Below are 19,515 nucleotides of genomic sequence, written 5' to 3'. Positions count from 1 at the left end.
TTCCTCTATCACCTAGTAACTGTTGTCATTAGTGAGAAACTTGCAGTGTTTCTCCACCCTTATAATCTTTCAGACACTTGTGTATCTGACCTCTGGGTTGTGTATCTGAAGCAGAAGTACAAGTGGTGCCTAGTTAAGAATATTTTAAGAGCAGTGAAAAGAGAGAGATATATCCTGGGAGGGGTTCTACCACCTTGTGGAAGCAGCCAGGATTGCTTATGCATCCTCCATCCAACCATCAGTCCATCTGACAAATAAGTTTTAATGAACAGAATTATGGGAGCTCCTCTGTAGAAACAAACATGCTTCATGAGAAAGTGTGCTGTCCAGCCACAAATTTTGCAGCTCAGGCAGCATCCCAGGGTGTTCCCTTCCTCTAAAAGCTGCAACTCCAAAGCAGAACAGCAGTTCTGCTGATGAATGAATTGCTGATGTCTGCTCAGGGAAGAAAGCCAGAAAAAGTTTCTGTGCTTTTTTTCTGTCCAGCCATACATAAGCTAAGCAGAGTATTTTGGTGACTCTGAAAAAACTTGCTATGGTAATCAGGTTCCTTGATTTTCAGCCCTGGTGGGCACACTGAGTTAGAGTAACAGCTGCATGTGCCCTGCTACAGCCTCAGTCAGTCTTGTTCATTTTTAACTGATGGCTCACAGGCAAAATGGGAAAGAGAATCCCAATGTGTTGCTCTGCAGATTTCAACCTTGTCTTAGAAACCGCTTCAATCTTAATGTCATTGGGAAACTTGGTACCTGTCTGAGGAAAGAGGGTGTTAAGCAGTGAAACAGGGTAGCAGCAGTACCTCAGAGATCTTGGTATGATATGTGGGCCTGCTTCTGGCTAAATATGAAGTGAGATTTTCTCACAACTTGGAAAATATCTGACAGTTACATTTAGCAGGGGGAATTATATTGGATTACAGGTCTTAATTTTCTTTCATTATTTCCCTTCTTGGATAACCTTGTCAGCAAACAGTTCTATCTTATGCTTAAATTCATAGTTCTTAAAGACTGGAACTTTTAAAAGGAATAATTTGCCAAATTCCTCCTGGTTAATGATGATGTTTCTGAATACTGAGGAAGGTTGACAAAAAGGAAGAACGAGGTAGCTTTATTGAAACTCAAATAGTTCAACATAAGGAGGATAGTTTTCTTCAGCTAGATCCATTAACCTTAAAATTGAGTGAGAAGCTACAGTAGGGCTTCTTTGGAGTGACAAATTCTGTTATAAGCAATAACAGAATTGTGATTTATAGTTATGTTATTTCATGTTGCTATCATTAGGGTTATACCAACAGTGCTTTTTAGGAGGTCATTGGCTGAATTTTCCATGCCTTACTGAGATGTTTGGTAGTTGTCATAAGGAAACCAGTTCTCTTCAGTGTTTACTGGTTAGATATTGCTTGTCTTCTGACCCACTGGATACTGGAACTTTTCTGAACTTTGCTCCTTCTAACAAATAAAAATGTTGCACTGTATTTCTCACCTTAACCTATAGAGAGAATTCTCTCCTACACTGAAAAGGTTAAAAAATATTGCTGGTCCTTGTACCTGGACAAATAAAAAGTAGGAATGATGTGGGCTTTGCATCTTAAATGTGATTCAAGAATATAAGCTTCCAATACAGCCAGTGGGATTTTGACAAAACAGTTAACACTGTAGGCTTCTTTGGCATCTCTGATACCCGTAGATACAAGGGTCTGAATTTAGACCTAAGTTTCCTGAAAACATGTAGATTCTTCTTGTTGCACTGTTTATATATATGAAACTCAAAGAGAATTAATGCAGAATTGCTCAAAGGGAAGTTGCCTCACAACACTGATGTCTCAAGAGTTTGTTTTCTACTGTGTGATAAGTTCCTATCTGTGTTTTGCTGAGCCTGAAATGCTAGAAGCTGAAGGCTCAGACATGTTTTTCAAAAGAGATGAGATCCTTTGTAACTGCTCTAAAAGGGTTTTGTCCAGATGTGATGGAAAGATCCACAAGACATCCACAAATCCCAGAGGCCATAAGCCTTGAGTTGAACGTTAGCCATTTGTGCAGGTGGGGTCATTGTTTAGTATTTGGTATTTTTCTGAAGAAGCTCGTGGATAATGTAGTGCTTTTTAAGGAGGCTGCTTGATTGCTGCTTGCCACTGCTGTGTGGAGAACAAAACTGTACAGCTAAACTTGAGTCAGACCTGCTGAGAGTACCACAGGGGATCCATAGCCCAGGCTCTGGGCTAGCCAAAGTTAAAAGTGGATTCTCCTCTTGGAAACAGATCATCATTGAGGCCAGAATCTGTGAAGTCAGAGGTAAGGTAGATGACTACTTCCTTATCTAGGAAAGATAGAAGTAGAAGTTGGAAAATGTTTTGAAACTTATTAAAAGTGGCATGTTAAATATAACATTTTTAACATCATCTATTTCAATCGTCATAGTCTCTAACTCAAGGTTAGGGCCATCTCCAAATACTTGACAGCATAGCTAGCAAGGGAATCAATGTTTATATTTTAATTTCTCCAGATTTCTCAAGACTCCTCTTTTCTGCACAAATTTTGAGCATCCTGTGGATCAAATTACGGGTTGGCTTTTGTTCTAAAACAAACCAAGGAAGATTCATTTGGATTAGAGGGGAAAAAAATCTTTCTTCAAATAGGATTAATTTTCTAGTGTAGTGCATCTCATATAATATATTTAATCTCAGGACTTGAAATTTCAGAGTAGTTGCAGTAACTAAAACTGCAGTTAGGTTACTGTGGTAAGTTCCTACTGAAAACTCAAATATTCTTTGAACCATCAGGTTATGCCACTGACATTACTTGCTACTTCTGGGTTATTCTGCCTCTTATCATAATGTAGATCTAAGAATTTCAAAGCCAAATCCCAAAAGAAGGATTAAAAGAAATTTCAACTGCAGAAATCTGTGAAGTAGACCTGAATGCTTTACCCTCTGGTAGAGGTGCGTCTTTCTAGTGTGGAGGTGAGCTTTAGGCAGTAGGAGTTCTCTACAGGAATTGGGAAAACCTGCTGTTCAAACCTCTCTTCAAGGGAAGGTTTCCCAGTTTTGTCTGTTGTGGTTCTTCTCTATCATCTGTGTTGCTACTCCTGTGCTTTGCAGTCACAAGGTTCTAGAAGAGAGGATGCTGCTGTTGAATTTGCTGTTGCTGCTTTCTCCCAGAATTTCCTTCTGGTATAGATTTTTGTAGCCAAGGGACTGTATTAAAAGCAAAGTTCTAAATGGGGATTGTCATGGTGATGGCTCCTACTAGTTCATATTTCCTGGATGGTTTTGGAATTGTGTCTCTGGCAAGAAGTGAATGATGCAGGGCATGCCTGTAGTGAAGGGATGGCCTATTTATGATGATCTTTCACACTTTATTGCTGTGTTATCATTTGTTTCTTTTTGGAATTTATTCCAATCAAAGTTGTGAAGAGAAAGTATTTGAGTTGGCTGATCACCAGGTAGATTAGAATTATTTTTAAAAAGTTCTATTTGCAACAAAATAACTAAGCAGGGTTTCTTTTAGAGAACTGTCAAGTTCATTTTGATTTTTTTTCAGCAACAGTATTTCCTGCTCGTCAGTAATGTTATTTTTAAATGTGAATTCTGAATAAAAACTGACAGTAAAATAAAATATTATAAAATATCCTGATGTCTTGCTGTTCTTCTAAAGCAAGGCCTGGAAGGAGGGTTCACTCTAGCTGTGAAAATTAGGGATTGTTTGCCATGTGTGGGGAAAAAAAATCTTCTGTCACAACATACATTCTTTAAAAGCTTGAGGAATTTCAATCTAGGCTGAAAGAAAAATGTTTTGTGTGGCATATCTATGTTATGACTTGCTGCTGAATAAAAGTATAGGGTGTCCTTCACACCTGAAGTGGAACAGCCACTCCAGAGGAGCCCCCATAGATGTAGACCCAAGGCCTCTGCCTGTACAACAGACTTAGTGGTTAAATGGATGCATAATCAGTATCCGTGGTTTGCTTACAAAACCCCTGTAAGAAGAAACCCAAGTGAGGAATCTGGTGCTTTTCAGGGTTGGGGAAAATGTTTTCATCATGCATGCACATGTTCTGAAAGCTTTAGTTTTGTACAGGAAGTTGCTGTTTTGTCCAGAATTACACTGACACAGCCTTTGTGGCTTGCCTGAAAGGGTTTACTTTTGCCTTTTTTTTTTGCTGCCAACAGAAGACTGGCTCCCATAATGTATGGATGAAGTCCAGGGCAGTCCTAGGACTGCTGTAGGGCTGTTCAGCTGATTTTTGTATATGCCAGAAAATAGCTGTGGAAGCTTAAAAGCAAAAGGCTGGCCAGTCTCTGAATTCTCAGAGCTTTCAATGTCTAGAGGAGGAAGAAGAAAATTTGGACTGCCTAGCTAAACTAACTAACAAGCAAGAGCAAAAAGCAAAAGCAGCGCTGTGTACTGGGCCGTCTGTGTCCCGCCGACTGTGGGGGAGTGAGCAGGCTGGTAACAAAACAAAACTTCCCTTTTCAGAGCCAGTCTTGGCGGCACAGCACATAATATCCAGCATAAACAGAACAGACAACTGGGGATACAAGCATCATAATGTCACCCTAGGACATTTTTGTCCTGGTTTAGGGCAAATTTGGGAGAAAACCTCCTAAGGGGGCCCCTCCAGAAAGCAAACCCACACAGCCCCTCCCCTAAAGATATAGCAAAAAATACTCCTAAAACTGCCTACATGCTAGTGTCCTGACTAAGCATATGTGAGCACACATTTTTTTTGTGCCTATGTATACTTTTTCTTTCTTTTTGCTTCATCTAGTTTGACACTGTAATTGCAGAAGCGGCCAGCTTGATGTCCGGGAGCTGATCTCTCTGTACCCCTTCCTGTTGCCTACTTCCTCTTCATTTATCCGGTCTCATCCTCCTCTGCATGAGTATGCAGACCTGAACCAGCTGACCCAAGGGGACCAGGAGAAGATGACAAAATGCAAACGATTCCTCATGAGTTACTTGAATGAAGTCCGCAGCACTGAGGTTGCAAATGGCTACAAGGAGGATATTGACACAGCTTTACTCAAGCTGTATGCAGAGGCAAATCATGAAAGCCTGCTGGATCTCCTAGTTTCAGAGAACTTCTGTCTTTTAACAGATAGCGCTGCCTGGCTGGAAAAACACAAAAAGTAAGTGGATTTTTTTATTATTATACCTTCTAGACCGGAGGGGAAATTGCCTTAGATGCTCTTGGCTTATCGAACAGTATGTTTGAGTACTTGTAGTTCCTGTGCTTACACTTGTCCAAAAGACAACTCAGTCTGAATTAACATTGATAGCATTAAAAAATGTTGGTGAAAAGCTATTACTTGACAGTCCAAGGTAAAGGAAATGCATTGTCTTATCCTGGTAAATGCAGAATTCTCCATGAAAGTTTTTGTATCCAACACAAAAATAAAGAACTTGTACAACTTTGGAAGAAAAAAGTTAAATGTTTGCCCTTGAGATAATGGAAGAGTGTAATGTCTGCAGTAGTTGTGCACAGACAGAATGAAAAGATGCCCTAAAGCGTGCACTACCTTAGGTAAAAGCTTTTAACCAGTTAGTGGCTTTAAAATTGTAGTTGCTTTTTCAGGGAAAGAGCTCTTACTTCTGAATTGCAAGCTTTATATGTTCCACTGATTGACCAGAAAGAGGTTCCTTAAGATGACTGCAAATGACTTCAAACCAGAAATGCCAGCAGGCAGAGAATTAATCATTAAGCAGGGAACATTAGATAGTAAATGTGTAAAATACAAACTCCAGCCTCAGGTATAGTATAGTTTATAGTATGTCCATTTTGGTTTTCATTTCTTTAGCTTTCAACTCTCTGGTGCAGTAGTAGCAACTATAGTGGTGAGGAAGAGCCTTTAATTTGGGTTCTATTTGGGGTCATTTCATTTATTTCAGGTGTTTTATTAAAACCTTTTGGTAAGTGTTGTTTGCAAGGCATGCTTTTGCAAGTGTGAATTGATTGAATGTTAGAACACTGCTCTGTGAGGGCAGCCATTACAGAACTTGGCTGTGTTTTTCTTAAAGTACACAAAAGCCGCTCCGTAGTTGCACTGTACGAAGCTCTTCTTTGCCTGACCTGACTCCATGCCACAGTAAAGAAAAAGGTTTTGGATAGTAAAACAGACTTTTAAAGAAACACATAATAAAATATGATTTAATGACAACTGATTAACTATTGGAGAAATAGTCCTTGGAGGTGTGTGTAATGACAGAACAGCATGGGAATAATCTCTAATTGGGCACATACTTGGTGTAAGCTGGATCTGGTAACTTCAAACTATCTTGGGGACAGGACTGATGGAGACACTTTTAGGGCAGAACTTCTCTCCTTTGATTCATAAAAGCAGCCTAGAGAGACTTGTTGAAGTGTAGACAAGGCCATGCATGTGTCATTTAAGCCATTATTCGTTGCACTCTGTGCTAATCAGTCCATAGTGAAATTAGTGGGAAAGTTCTAGTAATTTTAATATTATCTTCTCTTTCTTTACAGGTATTTTGCACTTGGTCTCCTGTATCACTACAACGGTCAGGATGCTGCAGCACTTCAGGTTAGAGTAAAGCTTTTAGTGTCACCTGAAAACCATTCCAAAATACTATTTTTGCTCGGAGATAAAAATCTGAGGTCTTAATTTATCTGTTTGAAAAGTTGTGATGTGTGTTTATAAGAAACTTGAAACTTATGCTAAGACTTCCTTGAATAAATTAATATGCTAGATGTGAAAAGTCTGAAGAGCTTACTGAAGTTGACAGCTACTTAGATGCTTGTGTGATCTTGTTAAAGCAAAACTGTACATACCAGAACATCTGTTTGTACTCCTAAAAGATGGACAAAAGTGCTAAAATAATCAAGCAATCACTTTAAAATATATTTGTGGGACTCAAGCAGCATGCCCTGTGCTGATTTATCCATATACGCACAGCAAAACAGCATTGTATTCTCCTGGCAGACATTGACAGCAACTGAGGGTTTATTTGTTTACCTGGTGATGAAGAGTGAACACATTCTGCAAGATCTGTGGGTTTCAGATGGGTTAGTAATCCCTTTGGGGACCTTCCATCTGATGTCACTGATACTAGCAGTGGCCTGTACACTGCAGACTAAATAATTCTGTTCTGTTCTCCATCTAGAGAAATTAGAATGTTCTTGATGTGTCTCAGACCATACCCAGTATGTTAAGTTTGCCTTATTGTGCAGCTTTTTGAGCACATAAAAGACAGTAACCCAGTTAAATGCCTTCAGGTCAGTTATATAAATAGTAATAATGGCCTGAAAAGAGAACAGGTAAGGGCAACAAAACACATTTGTCATGTGCAAGAAATCTTGGAAGAATTTTGATGCTGCAAAAAACAAGGCTTATTGCTAAACTGGTCTGCTAGGTGTAGCACATTTTAATTGCAATGTATATAAAAATAATATCACATGGTACTTGTAATTCTTTGGTCAAAATGAAAGAAAAGCAGAAGACCAGTTTTTCTTTTAAATTGCTTGTATAATTTGTTTTTTCTTGCACACACAGAACACATGAAAAGTATACCATGCATGGGAAAAAAGGACTTTTATCAAAAGCTTTCTTTGTGACTAGTGTACCTCCTTTAGTCACTCTCAGAATGAGAGCCCACATGATGTGGGGTCTGAATTGGGTGAATATGCCAGATGCAGGAGAAAGGTGTGATGGCAAAAATGAGTGACCAGCGATGTTTCTTGCAATTGGTGTTCTTGTAAACTCTTTCTAATTCCACAGGTCTTGGACTAAATCTTTTAATAGGTGACATAAATTTTGAGCTGAAAGAGCTAGTACATGTTTTAAGCACTTTAATATGTGTGTTTTTGTTGTAGTTATGGGTGAAAATAGTTGATGGAGACATTCAAGATTCTACACGTTCAGATCTCTATGACTACATAGTAGACTTCCTTACATTCTGCTCAGACCAAGAGCTAGTGTGGAAGTATTCTGAATGGATTTTACAAAAAAATGAAGAGGTTTGTGATTGATACACTTTTAACAGAATATCAGTATTTCCCTGCAGTGGTGTTTGGGTTTTCCTAAATGTTGATTTTACTTGATAGCTGATTGGACCTTTTGTAGAATATTTAATGCCAGTTAAATAGTGATCAGCAGAAGAAAACTTGGAGGTTTCTCAATTCCTCCAAGTCCGTCTATTAGCAAGTGCTAGTGATAATTGCCTCTTTTTATTCTGAAAACATAATTTAGAGCATTAAAAATACAGCATGTCTCCTGTTTACTTCATATTGAGTAAGATAATTTTTGAATCTTAAAATAAATAAATAATCTGGCCGGTTAGCTGTTTAACTTAATCTGCCAAAAAAAAAACCAAAACAAAAACCCACAAGTTCTGTGATGTTTGATGTTGATCAGACAGTCTGTACTGTTGAAACTTGTCACTGTCTGATTTATATTAATTTAAGCATAGTTATTTTGTGCAGTGGCAAATTTCTAAGTTTTTGGTTTGGTAATTACAGAAGTCTCTTGCTCCATCTGTATCATCACATGTGAAAAGGCTTAAGACATTCTGGTCTCTAATTTGAGCTTTCCTGCTGCAAAGTGTGAAGTCTCTTGTTCTGTTGTGCAAATCCATTCAATATTTTTTGTGGAAGTTGTGCTCAAGCCAAGGTTTATAGGCTGGACAGTGTATACACTACAAATTGAGGTGTGCAGATAGGAGTGAGTGAGATCAAGATAAGCACAGGGTAGTGTAATCCTGTGGTGTTGAGCAACTTTTTGTGTTTATCTTCCTGAATAATGTATTAACAATAGTGCTATTCCTTTTTAATTTTAAATATTTATTTAATTAGTTGCCATTGAGTTCCTAAATGCAATTAACTCTTTCTAGGTTGGTGTACAGATTTTCACTAAAAGGCCTTTGGAAGAACAGGAGAAAAACATTAATCCAGATGATATCATCAGTTGCCTTAACAAATATCCTAAAGCACATGTCAAATATCTAGAACATCTAGTACTGGAAAGAAAAATACAGGTGAGTTCTGTGAGAATGCTAAAAGTAGGCATTGGATTCAGAATGCAGATTATGATCAACAAGGCTGAAAATAGGCATATATATATATATATATATATATATATATATATATATATATATATATGGAAGAAATATATCTGGAAGAAATAGGTGTAATATGAAGTCTTTCAAAGTAAAAGATGAGGAGTGGATACCTTCATTATTTTGAATTTTTCAGTGCTTGTGATAGCAAAACAATTGCTGATGTCCCCTCAGACTTAAGGGGTTACATCTGGTTAATGCATGTTTTTCTATTTCACTCACTTTATGAGGCTCAAATCTTCTTCTTGTAAGATCATAGAAAATGATCAGCAACAGGTTGATCCTATTGCACTGTGGCAGCAATATATTAAAATTGCTGATTCAGTGTTTTACAAGTGAGAATGTTTTATTCTGTCTTTCTAGAGAGATTTGAACAATTAACAATCAAATCATGCACCCCTCACTAGAATTCCAAACCACTCTTGATTTTGAATGCTCAAAAGATGCACTCACAAGTACTAAGTGACAGTGTATTGCACTTTTGGGAGTTTTAGCTCAGTACAAAAGCAGCCACATGTTGTATTTGGATCTGAAACATTTTAAGCACAGGAGAAGTTCTGTAACCCTGAAATTAAGCAAGAAAATGAACACTGAAAACTTGCAGAGCTGATGGTCAGGGCATTAATTCATATTCTTCAAATGCACATCAGATCAGTGGTGTTCCCGTATTGGTGTTGCAGGTATGTTACACCATGACTGATGAATATACTTGTCTCTGATGTCATGGATTTTTCCAAACAAACTCTTTGACTTCAACACAGCACCTTGTAAAATATTTGTGAAAATATTTTTGAATTAAATCTACCTGCTAGTAAAAGCTGGGTTATAAATCAATTTGGTCTTTAAAAATTACTAGATTATTGTGAATGATTTAGTGTGAACGTTTAAAACAATCAAATCATCAGCTTATTTTGATGAATATTGGATAGTGGATAACAAAAAAAGCACTGTGCCTTCAGAGTGCTTTTCTACCTCTGGTGGCTTGGTCAGATTTTATTGCAGAAATAGAAGACGTCAAAGAATATACTTGAATATGAGGAATTCTGTAATTACAATGTAGTTTGTGAGGCTGCTCTGAATTAAGTTATCTGTATGGACAAAAAACTTTGTGATTAATTCAAATTGAACAAGTTAAAACACACTTCTGTGTAATTAAGTAAATATTCATCACTGTTATTGCTGGGCCTAAGAGATTTGTAAACTGAGCTAACATTGTTCTATTCATCTGTAGAAAGAAAAGTACCATACTCATCTAGCTGTCTTGTACTTGGAGGCAATACTTCAGCTAAAATCTGTGACCACAGATAATTGTACAGAAACAACTGAACTGCTGTTGAAACTTCGCAGTCTGCTTCAGAAATCTGATCTTTATAGAATTCGCTTTATTTTAGGTAGGTTGCATGTTATCTGTTATAAATGCTCTATGTGATTTCCAGCTGGACACAAAATAATAGTCCTCTCAAGGATAGAAAACTGAAAGATCTAAGATTTCTCTGTGTGTTTGTTTGATAGGCTGTATTTCTAACAAACAGATGTTAATTTAGAAAGCATGTGTGTTGGTGTTGTCCTTGGTCTCCATAGCTCCAATGGTATGTTTGCCACTGCACCAGAGACAAAATACCAATTGGCCAGAACAAATATCTGCATACAATTTTCTTGGTAGTCACCTTCTTTTTAATGATGAGCATGGAACTTTTGCATGACATGACATGACAACCTTTTGCAAATGACAGACCTGCAACTTTATTTTTTAAGCAGCTTGCTTCTAGTAAATGGAAGTGAAACTTTAAGGAATCTAATTGCCAAGGACCTGTTACCCATAACCCTGAAACTCACTCTGGGATTCATGTTAAATAAAAATATGAGCATCTTTTAAGGTGAAAAGTGCAACATACATGTTACTGTTGATATAAGGCAAGCAACAGTTGAGCTAAGTATTTTCCTTGGTCAGTGCTTAAATGGTTAATTTATAATGTTTCATCCACTGGAATGCAAACATACAGTACAATTAAGCAAGCCAAGTGTTTAAGTCTTCTCTGGTATGGAGGATTATGGCTGAAGAATGATGGAATAGTGGATGAAAGGGAGGTGGCTTTTTATTGAACTGAAAGATGCGGAATGATTTTTTTGAAATTCAGTGGGAAAAAATCCAGTGTAAGTGGAAATAAAAATTGCAACATTTATTGGAGTAGCAACTAAAATAATTTACCAAAGTTTAATGTTTTCTTGCCTTTTCGGGCAGCAAAATGTTATGTGATGGATATTGTACAGTCATTGAAACTCTTGTTCTTTTTCATTTTTTAGTCAGCTTTTAAACAAATTTTCAGGGCAAGAGTTGCAAAATGGATTATTTGCTTGAAATCCATGTGCTCCAAAATAAAGGGTTTCTTACATGACAAATCTTACCTTACATGAAAGTGAGATCAGTGCAAGCTATCAGGGTGTTCATCCCTGATAACTAAAATATTTTGGTGAGAAAAACATTGTATTTCCATGCATTTTACACATTGTATTTTCCAGGCATAGGCCTATGCAAATCTTTATCACTTTTACAATAATTAGATTATTTTCTACTTTATTTTGAAATGCCAGATGAACTTGCCATTCTACCTGCCTGTTGCTGACACTTAAACCTTAAACTGGATTAAGGTTTGTAGTGTCCTTTTCTTACTGGGAAGTACTATTGGATTTTTATTGTCTCGTGTGAAGCTTATTCTGCAGCCTCCTATAATACTGGGAGAAGCAGAGGTTAAAAATATTGTAGCTTCATCTTACAGTTTATTGTACATGGCAGCAGTGTCTGCTAGAACTGAAAAGGTGTCAGTGACAGTGGTTGGTCACTTATTATTTAGTAATTTCTTTGTCCCATATTTTGTGGTGCTCTTTTGTTAGAGATGTTTCCATACATCTGAGCATTCCTGAGCTTGCAAGCATCTGCCTTCTCTACAGTTGCACTGACTGGGAGAGGGAGCCGTTGTCTCCTCCACTGAGCAAATATTGCCTTGTTTCTCATTTAACAGACAAAATCCAGGGCACAGACCTTCATATGGAGAGTGCAATTTTATATGGGAAACTAGAAGAACACGAGAAGGCTTTGCATATCCTTGTCCATGAGTTGAAGGACTTCCATGCTGCTGAAGAGTACTGTATGTGGAACTCTGAGAACAGAGACTCGCAGTACAGGCGGAGGCTTTTCCATATGCTGCTGTCAGTGTATTTAACTCCAGGCCCTTCAGACTGTGCGCTCGTCATGGCTGCTGTGGATCTCTTGAATAACCACGCTGCGGAATTTGATGCAGGTCTGGTTTTGCAGGTGGTGCCTGACAGCTGGTCAGTGCAGCTCCTCTCCCCATTCCTGGCTGGAGCAGTGAGACAAAGCATTCACACCAAAAGAATGACTCAGGTGGCACTTGGGTTAGCACAAGCTGAAAATTTAATCTACAAGCACGAGAAGGTAGGTTACTGAGGTGTTTTTAAATAAAAGCATTTTGAAGCTTTACAGTTGAGTCCTTTGATATACGGTAATCAAAAGCAGTTTGAAGAATTAGTACAAAAGCTGTCTTTGTGTCTTTGGCATTTATTAGGGGTTTTTTTTTGCCATGACTAATAGATTCAAAATGAACTGTATGTTTTCTCTGTAGAACAAGGGAAAGTAGGGGCCTTGAAATAGGAATAACCTTGGTGGGCTTCTGGGATGAATATGAAGTGAATCTGGGATTCTCAGATTAACAAAGTTCTTGCAGAAACTTTTACAAGTGTCAGTTAGCATTTCTTTCACTAGGAAGGAGTGTCAGAATTTTCAATTCAATTTTTTTTACTGTGTCACCTGTCAACATTTATTAAAAAATTATCCAGCATTTATTATTAATTGAAGCTTGTTAGTAGATTTTGTTAATGGTAAATTCAGTTGTAAAGATTTCTTCTATTCCTAGCTAGGACAGTGTTGCTTAGGGCTCACAGCAGATTCTTAAAATTGTTTTTGTTTTATCCATTTGGCATAGTTGCAATTATGCTCCATAATTTCCCTTCCTTTCTTGTTAGATTCATATTTGTAATTTTTCCTTCATCTCTTTTAGGTTAAACAAAAAGGAGCCCCGATTCTTCTTTCAGACAAAAAAGTGTGTCAGGTGTGCCAAAATCCTTTCTGCGAGCCTGTGTTTGTAAGATACCCCAATGGGAGTATGGCCCACACGCACTGTGCTGCAAACAGACATCTCAATTCCAATGTGACTCATAACTCTCCCACCTCCAGCAATCAGACTTGAAATATTCCCACAGTTCCCATGACTTACACCCCATTGAAAGTGGGCTGGAAAGAAAAAAGTGCAGCTACTTTAAGTATAAATCAAGGTGGACAGCTAGTTTTTGGGTTAATGGGAAGACTTCCAGTAAATATAAAATATTGCTACTTATCTTTTGATTTCTAATGAATGTAGATAGAAAAGAAAATTCACTACCACACATGGAGAGGTGCAAATATGGGCTCTTCTGTGAATAGGAGTAAACACTTAAGAGAAAAGGAGCCTTTTCTTCACAGTGAGGATGAATGTTACGGAATGAAGGCAAACAGTCATTTTAAGAATTGTCCCTTTGCACTGACTGTGGTGTTGATAAATTTGTGGAGGGGAAGATGGCATTTATTGGAGTTGGAATTCTTGAAGAGTGATGGGACAAGATTGGCATCGTGCAGCTTACTATGAAGACAGAGATGTGCATCAGTGTTAGTGCTTGCTGCAGCATGTCTTCTTTTGGGCTGGATTATCTTCCACAGGATCACATTGTCAACTTCAATTTTTTTGCTCTACAAAATGTTGGCTTTTGATGCACTTTTGAGTATCTCCCTCCCATCCACCTTCTATGTGGAACTTAAATGTAAGCACTGTTCTGTTAGGTTTCTGCTCCTGCAGTTACTCTAATGTACTGAGTGGAAACCAATAACCTCAATCACACAGGTGAGCTTGGAAGAAAAAAGAAAGTTTGTCTGGTCAGACTGTAGTCACTTTTATATGGGGGAAGAGGCCCTGACTTTAATACTGATTTATTTATTAATATGCAAATATGCTGTACATACAGTTGAATAAATTGATCTTATCATTCTAGCATTTCTTTGGAGGATTAAGATGTAGCTGATACATAAATGTACAGATGATGTGTTAAATGTTTGCTATAACATAACTTAGGCAGGTTGGAAGTCCACAGAAATAGGTTTTAATGCTTCTGGATGACTTTGTGCAATCAAAACCACGGAGAGAAGTTATAAAATTGTAAGAAATCTACAAAAGTGCACTACAGGGGTACTGGGTTTTTATATTCTACTAAATATTCTGTGAACTAAAATTTTTCAAATAACACAAACCCCTTACTTAACTGCCCTCATATGTATTCACATTCCTATTTAACCATTTTAAAGAAGTTTATTTAAAAGATGTAGCTTCTCCAAGAGAGGTTAAAAAAATGACAACTTTAAATAAACTTAAATACTGCAAAGTGAAAGCATTTCTTTGAATTCTGTAAAGCTCTAATAAATACCAGGCTTACTGACCCCCATGCAGCTGAGTTAGTGTGGCTGCTCCCTATTTCAGAGTTCCAAATCAGTGGAGGCTTTCAGCAAAATGGAGTATCTGCTTGCTCCTTTCTAGAATCACAGAATAAGCTGAGTTGGAGGTGATGCATCAGGATCGTGGAGTCCAGGTCCTGGCCCCACACAGGACCACCCCAGTCACACCATGTTCCTCAGGGTTGTCCTGATGCAGCCTCCTTGTACAGAAAGGCTGGTTTAGGAAGCTGCCTTCTGTGTACAGTGCTGCCTCCAAGAAGGGGCAGCCAGACCTCACCCAGGGGAAGAAAATATCCATCTCTTCTCAGAGAAACGTGCAATGGTTTGGGGTGAAAGGGACTTAAAAGATCATCTATCCAACCCACCTGCCATAGGCAGGGATACCTTCCACTAGACCAGGTTCTTCAAAGCCTCATCCAGCCTGGCCTTGCACACTTCCAAGGATGGGTTGTCTACAACTTCCCTGAGCACCCTGTGCCTCACCACCATCACAATAAAGAATTTCCTGATCTGTGATCTAAATTTGCCCTCCTTCAGCTTGAGGCCATTCTCCTTTGCCCTATCATGTACATGCATCTGTACAAAATCCCTCTTCAGCTCCCTTGCTGTCTCCCTTCAGTTTCTGGAAGGTGCTGTAAGGTCTTCCAAGAGCCTCTCTCCGGGCTGAACAGCCCCAGCTCTCAGTCTGTGTTCACAGGAGAAGTGCTCCTGCCCTGTGATCATCACTGAGCCCTTCCTCTCGACTCGTTCCAACAGTTCAACATCTTGCTTGTATTGTGGGTCCCAGAGCTGTACTCGAGGTGTGGAGTACTTTGCTTTAAAGCAAAAGACCTTTGAATCTTTCTCCTTGCTGATTTCGAAATTAGGAAAGTATAACTGTTGTGCTGAATTTTATTTATTTATTTTTGAATGCCTGAGTAAGGAATTTTGTAGTGCTTTGTACTAAGATGTGCAAGTCACATTTAGTGAGAGGCACTTCAAAAGAAGTCAAGTGTGGGCATTTCTGACTCAGTTCTGATGTGAGTGATTCTGCTGTGGCACTGGTATCAGCAGAGTCTCTATCTTGTAGTCATGGGTTTTGAACTGGCAGTAATGGTATAGAAAAATTTGTAGTCCCCTGTCCTCAAAATACTTGCTGATAAGAGTGGAAATGATTTTTACAAAGACCCTACAAACCTCTTGTGTACACTAGCATGCATTTCTTAAGAAATACTTTCTTTTGCTGCCAGCATCCTAATTATATTCTTTTTTCCTGTTTACTAAGGAGGTACTAAAACAGACCCCTCTCCATGACTTAGAGTGATTTTATCCACTTAGTAGTGATGAACTACTGCTGCAATGGAATAAAAATCATATCATTCCGGACATCAGGAAAGTTCTCAGTTGCTATTGCAAGAAAAAGTATGTCTATAAAAGGTTAAATAATTCTTTATCAATAGTCAATATCTTTTTGCAGATAGGTACTTTGGCTGAAATGCAGCAAAACCAATAATTGTACATACAGAACAAATACAGAAATCAGAATAATGAAAGCCAGCATTTTTGCAATCAAATGTGTGATTAATATTCAAGTTGGGGGCATCTAGTTCTTTGAAACCCAGTCCCCCGAAAATGTGGACTGGAAAAATTGATACATTGTTACCTGTTGCTTTGTTAAATTTTATACTAGAACTCATTTGAATGAATTAATATGGAAATCCCACAGTAACTGAAGGAGAGAGCAGAGAAAGCCAATGTGAGCCTGAGGCAGAGCAAGAGCTCAGCAGGGAGGTGGCAGGTGGGCAATGCTCTTCCTGTGTGTGTCCAGCACGTGAGCAACTGGGAATATTCCCAACCAGAGGAGATGCCAGCCCGCATCAGAGTGTCGTGTGGTGCTCTGGGCTTTGTCACCAGGACATTTATGGAAGGTCTGCATTCAGATTTCCTTAGGTGGGACAACTGAACACCCCTTGGGTAAGAGAGCTTCATTCTGGAGAGCCTGAGTTCAATGGTTCTTTTGTTTGGGCACTATCAGTTTGGTGATTCTTGGTTTATGTACCTGAAATCCTGGGCCAGGATAACTCTGGTAAGTTATGGCTGCAGCAGCACAGAGGGAGCGAACAGGGAAGGAACAAGATTTGGGTATTAATTGCTGGCTGCATATGTGAAGGAGGAGAGGTGGGAAAGAGGAATATTTCTCTGACCATTCTTCTAGTTTGGAAACAAATGCTTTTTGGGAATTAAAGCTTGATGTGATTTTTTTATCTCCAGTTAGGGAATGTCGAGTCTAAGACCTGGCTTGGAGAGTGGAGATTCTTCCAGAATATTTATCCTTAATTTAGCTGTTGCTAAATTATTTGAAATTCATCTCCCTCACTTTTTCCACAGAGTCTCCTCCAACTTTTTGTCAAAGCTAAAACAGTAGTGCAGATTTTTTTTTTTTTTTCACACTGTCTGTGATTCAGGACATAATAAATGAGATTAGTCTCTCACACTAATGCCTCTGCAGACATCACAACACATTTGTCTAAGATTTAACCTCCAGTTACCGAAATATTGCAGCTCTGACTTTTTTTTCAGCCATTCACTGCTACAGACAGTACATACAAAAAGCACTTGATAAACTTTCTTCTACACTTTCATATCTCCACACATCCTCATGTAAAAATTACCTATGATGTGTGTATGTCATCATATGCAGTTTTTCTCTCTTTCAGTCAATAAGAGGAAAAATCCTAAGAAAAAAATTGCTCAGAATCTGGCGCTCTGCTCAAAATAAGATTCATGGCTGTATATTCATGAGGAAGAATTCAGTTACATTTTCATTTCTTTTGTGTAAGTGGATAAGTTGCCACATTGAGATCAGTATTCTTGTAATATTCTCAAAGCCAGGGGAAAAGGAGCCTTTGGGGTTTGTTACACAGAGCACACCAGAGACACCTATGAACTGACTTGTTCAAGCAGCCCATACTGGCTGTGGTGTGGCTTAGGTGTGCACAGGAGTCCAGGTTACAATGAGAACTCCTCTCTTTGCTCTCCTTGCTCCCAGTCTCCAGAAACCTTCCAGCCTTTGTTACCTGATAATGTCACTCTTCTAGCACTTAACTGACATGGGTACAAATCTTGAGAGGTCTGGGGGACTCCTGAGCAGAAGTGTCTTCAGTAAAATGTCACTTTATTGCTAAGCCGCATGAAGCCCTACTACTGTGAGCTGTGGAAAGGTGGTGGTAGGGACGGAGTATGTGTATGTTTTCTGAGAACTTTATTACATGTTTAAACACACAAGCATTATGCTGACTGCTGAGTCTTTATAACAACATCTGTTCTTCGCAGGACTCCTGTCCTGAATGACATTAAAAATATTTTGTTTTATACAGTTCTATCAAGAAGTAATTTTTTATTTTATAACTCTTCCTGGTTTGCTGCAGTCTCTATTCAGCATGGCTCTAAGTGTTTTATTAACATCCTGCTGTTCCTAACAGGCAGCAACTAATACATTTTCATTGTGAGCTCTCTTCCTATTGCCTATATTAGCTAATTAATTTTTCTCTTGCTGTACGACAATTTGGGGCTTATACCTTGTGAACACTGGTAGTTAAATGTGCTGCTACTTTTTAAGGAAAAAGAAGAAAAGTTGATAACATTCTGTAATGTATGATTGATTTCAAAATTGAAGTTCCCCTGCAGTAAATTTGTTCAGATGGAAGTTTGTACTGTTAAGGCTTTTGGACTTAGTGGTTATATTGGTGAACATACACAGCAGTATGTGGAATGTACAAATGTATAAATATGTTGATTTTTAATAAAATAAAATCTTTTAATTACATTTGTTATGGATTCATAGATACATAAACCCTGGAATGTGAATGTCCAAGTGAAGGGAAAAGATTATCTCTTGATGGATAGAGGATTCATCAGGGTGACTGACAGAGGGGTCAGATCCCTGACATGTGGAAGTGAGGCTGGTGCTGACGTACTCTGCAGAAGGCAGCAGTGTTGGTGTTCCTCAGCTTCCTCCACCCTGCTCAGGAATAATGGCCCTGGCTTCCGGCCCAAAGGACCAGCTGCTGCCCAGCCCACCAGTGGCACTGTAGGACAAGGAAGCCCCAGGAAAGGACGGGTCGTAAGGGCTGTAAAGAGTCTGTGGTAAGCCAGGGAAACTGGTGGGATCTCTAAGGGGACTGAGAGAGGAATGCAAAGGAGAGGTGCAGAAAAGGAGTGTTTAGGGCATGCAGGTGTGACCTAATTCAGCTGCTCTCCAGCCCACTCTGCCAGACAGTGCAGGCACTGGCAATGCTGTAGGCATCTCCTGGATGCTGAGGGCAGGTTCTGTGCACGGCCTAACTGGGGATCCAGATCCAACACAGCTGGAACTTCAGGGAAGGGTTCTTGTTTTGGCATTCAGATCTCTGACCAAATGGCAAGGTTTCTACAGCCCTATCAGGTAAAGGTTGTTCCTTTGGCTGAAGTGAAGGCTGTGGGAACATTGGTGGGTGCTCAGGGTGCTCTTACAGAGGGTGTTTGGGATGCATATATTGAGTGCAGCACGATGCTGGAAGGAATGAAAAACGAACACAAGCATGACTTCATTAGCTCAGCCAGCAGGAAATACACCCTGGAGAGCCCTGGTTTGCACTGCCCCATCCATCCATCCATCCATCCATCCATCCATCCATCCATCCATGGGAAGGTAACACAGATAGCATTAAGCCCCCAACCCAGTCGTGACTCCAGCCCTGTGGGATTTCAGCTAGTTTTGTCTCTAGACAGTGGTTAGAAAATGGTTCATGCTAATCATCCAGATGGCAACTCCTTCCAAGACAAATAATCAATAGCTATAGCTGAGTTTAGGCAGAAATGAGTCCCAAAGGTCCAGTTCACTGCAACCACTGTAGCTGCAGGACAGCA

At 39.0% G+C, this 19,515-nt stretch overlaps 1 protein-coding gene across 2 annotated transcripts in view; it reads left to right on the top strand.

The window, feature by feature from the left end:
- TGFBRAP1 (transforming growth factor beta receptor associated protein 1) overlaps positions 1-18,433 on the top strand; it is a 37,370-nt gene extending 18,937 nt beyond the window's left edge. For both annotated transcript variants that reach the window (XM_038136328.1, XM_038136336.1), the window contains exons 6-12: positions 4,787-5,128; positions 6,484-6,541; positions 7,831-7,974; positions 8,847-8,990; positions 10,303-10,462; positions 12,092-12,525; positions 13,148-18,433. In XM_038136328.1, coding sequence (XP_037992256.1) covers positions 4,787-5,128; positions 6,484-6,541; positions 7,831-7,974; positions 8,847-8,990; positions 10,303-10,462; positions 12,092-12,525; positions 13,148-13,336 — 1,471 coding nt within the window. In that variant the 3' untranslated portion in view covers positions 13,337-18,433. The remainder of the gene's footprint in view (positions 1-4,786; positions 5,129-6,483; positions 6,542-7,830; positions 7,975-8,846; positions 8,991-10,302; positions 10,463-12,091; positions 12,526-13,147) is intronic.
- The last annotated feature ends 1,082 nt before the right edge of the window (positions 18,434-19,515 follow it).

This window comes from Motacilla alba, chromosome 1 (genome assembly GCF_015832195.1).
Source record: "Motacilla alba alba isolate MOTALB_02 chromosome 1, Motacilla_alba_V1.0_pri, whole genome shotgun sequence".
NCBI lineage: Eukaryota > Metazoa > Chordata > Aves > Passeriformes > Motacillidae > Motacilla > Motacilla alba.
The sequence above is the reverse complement of the archived record's forward strand: the minus strand, read 5'-3'. Positions and strand labels throughout refer to the sequence as shown.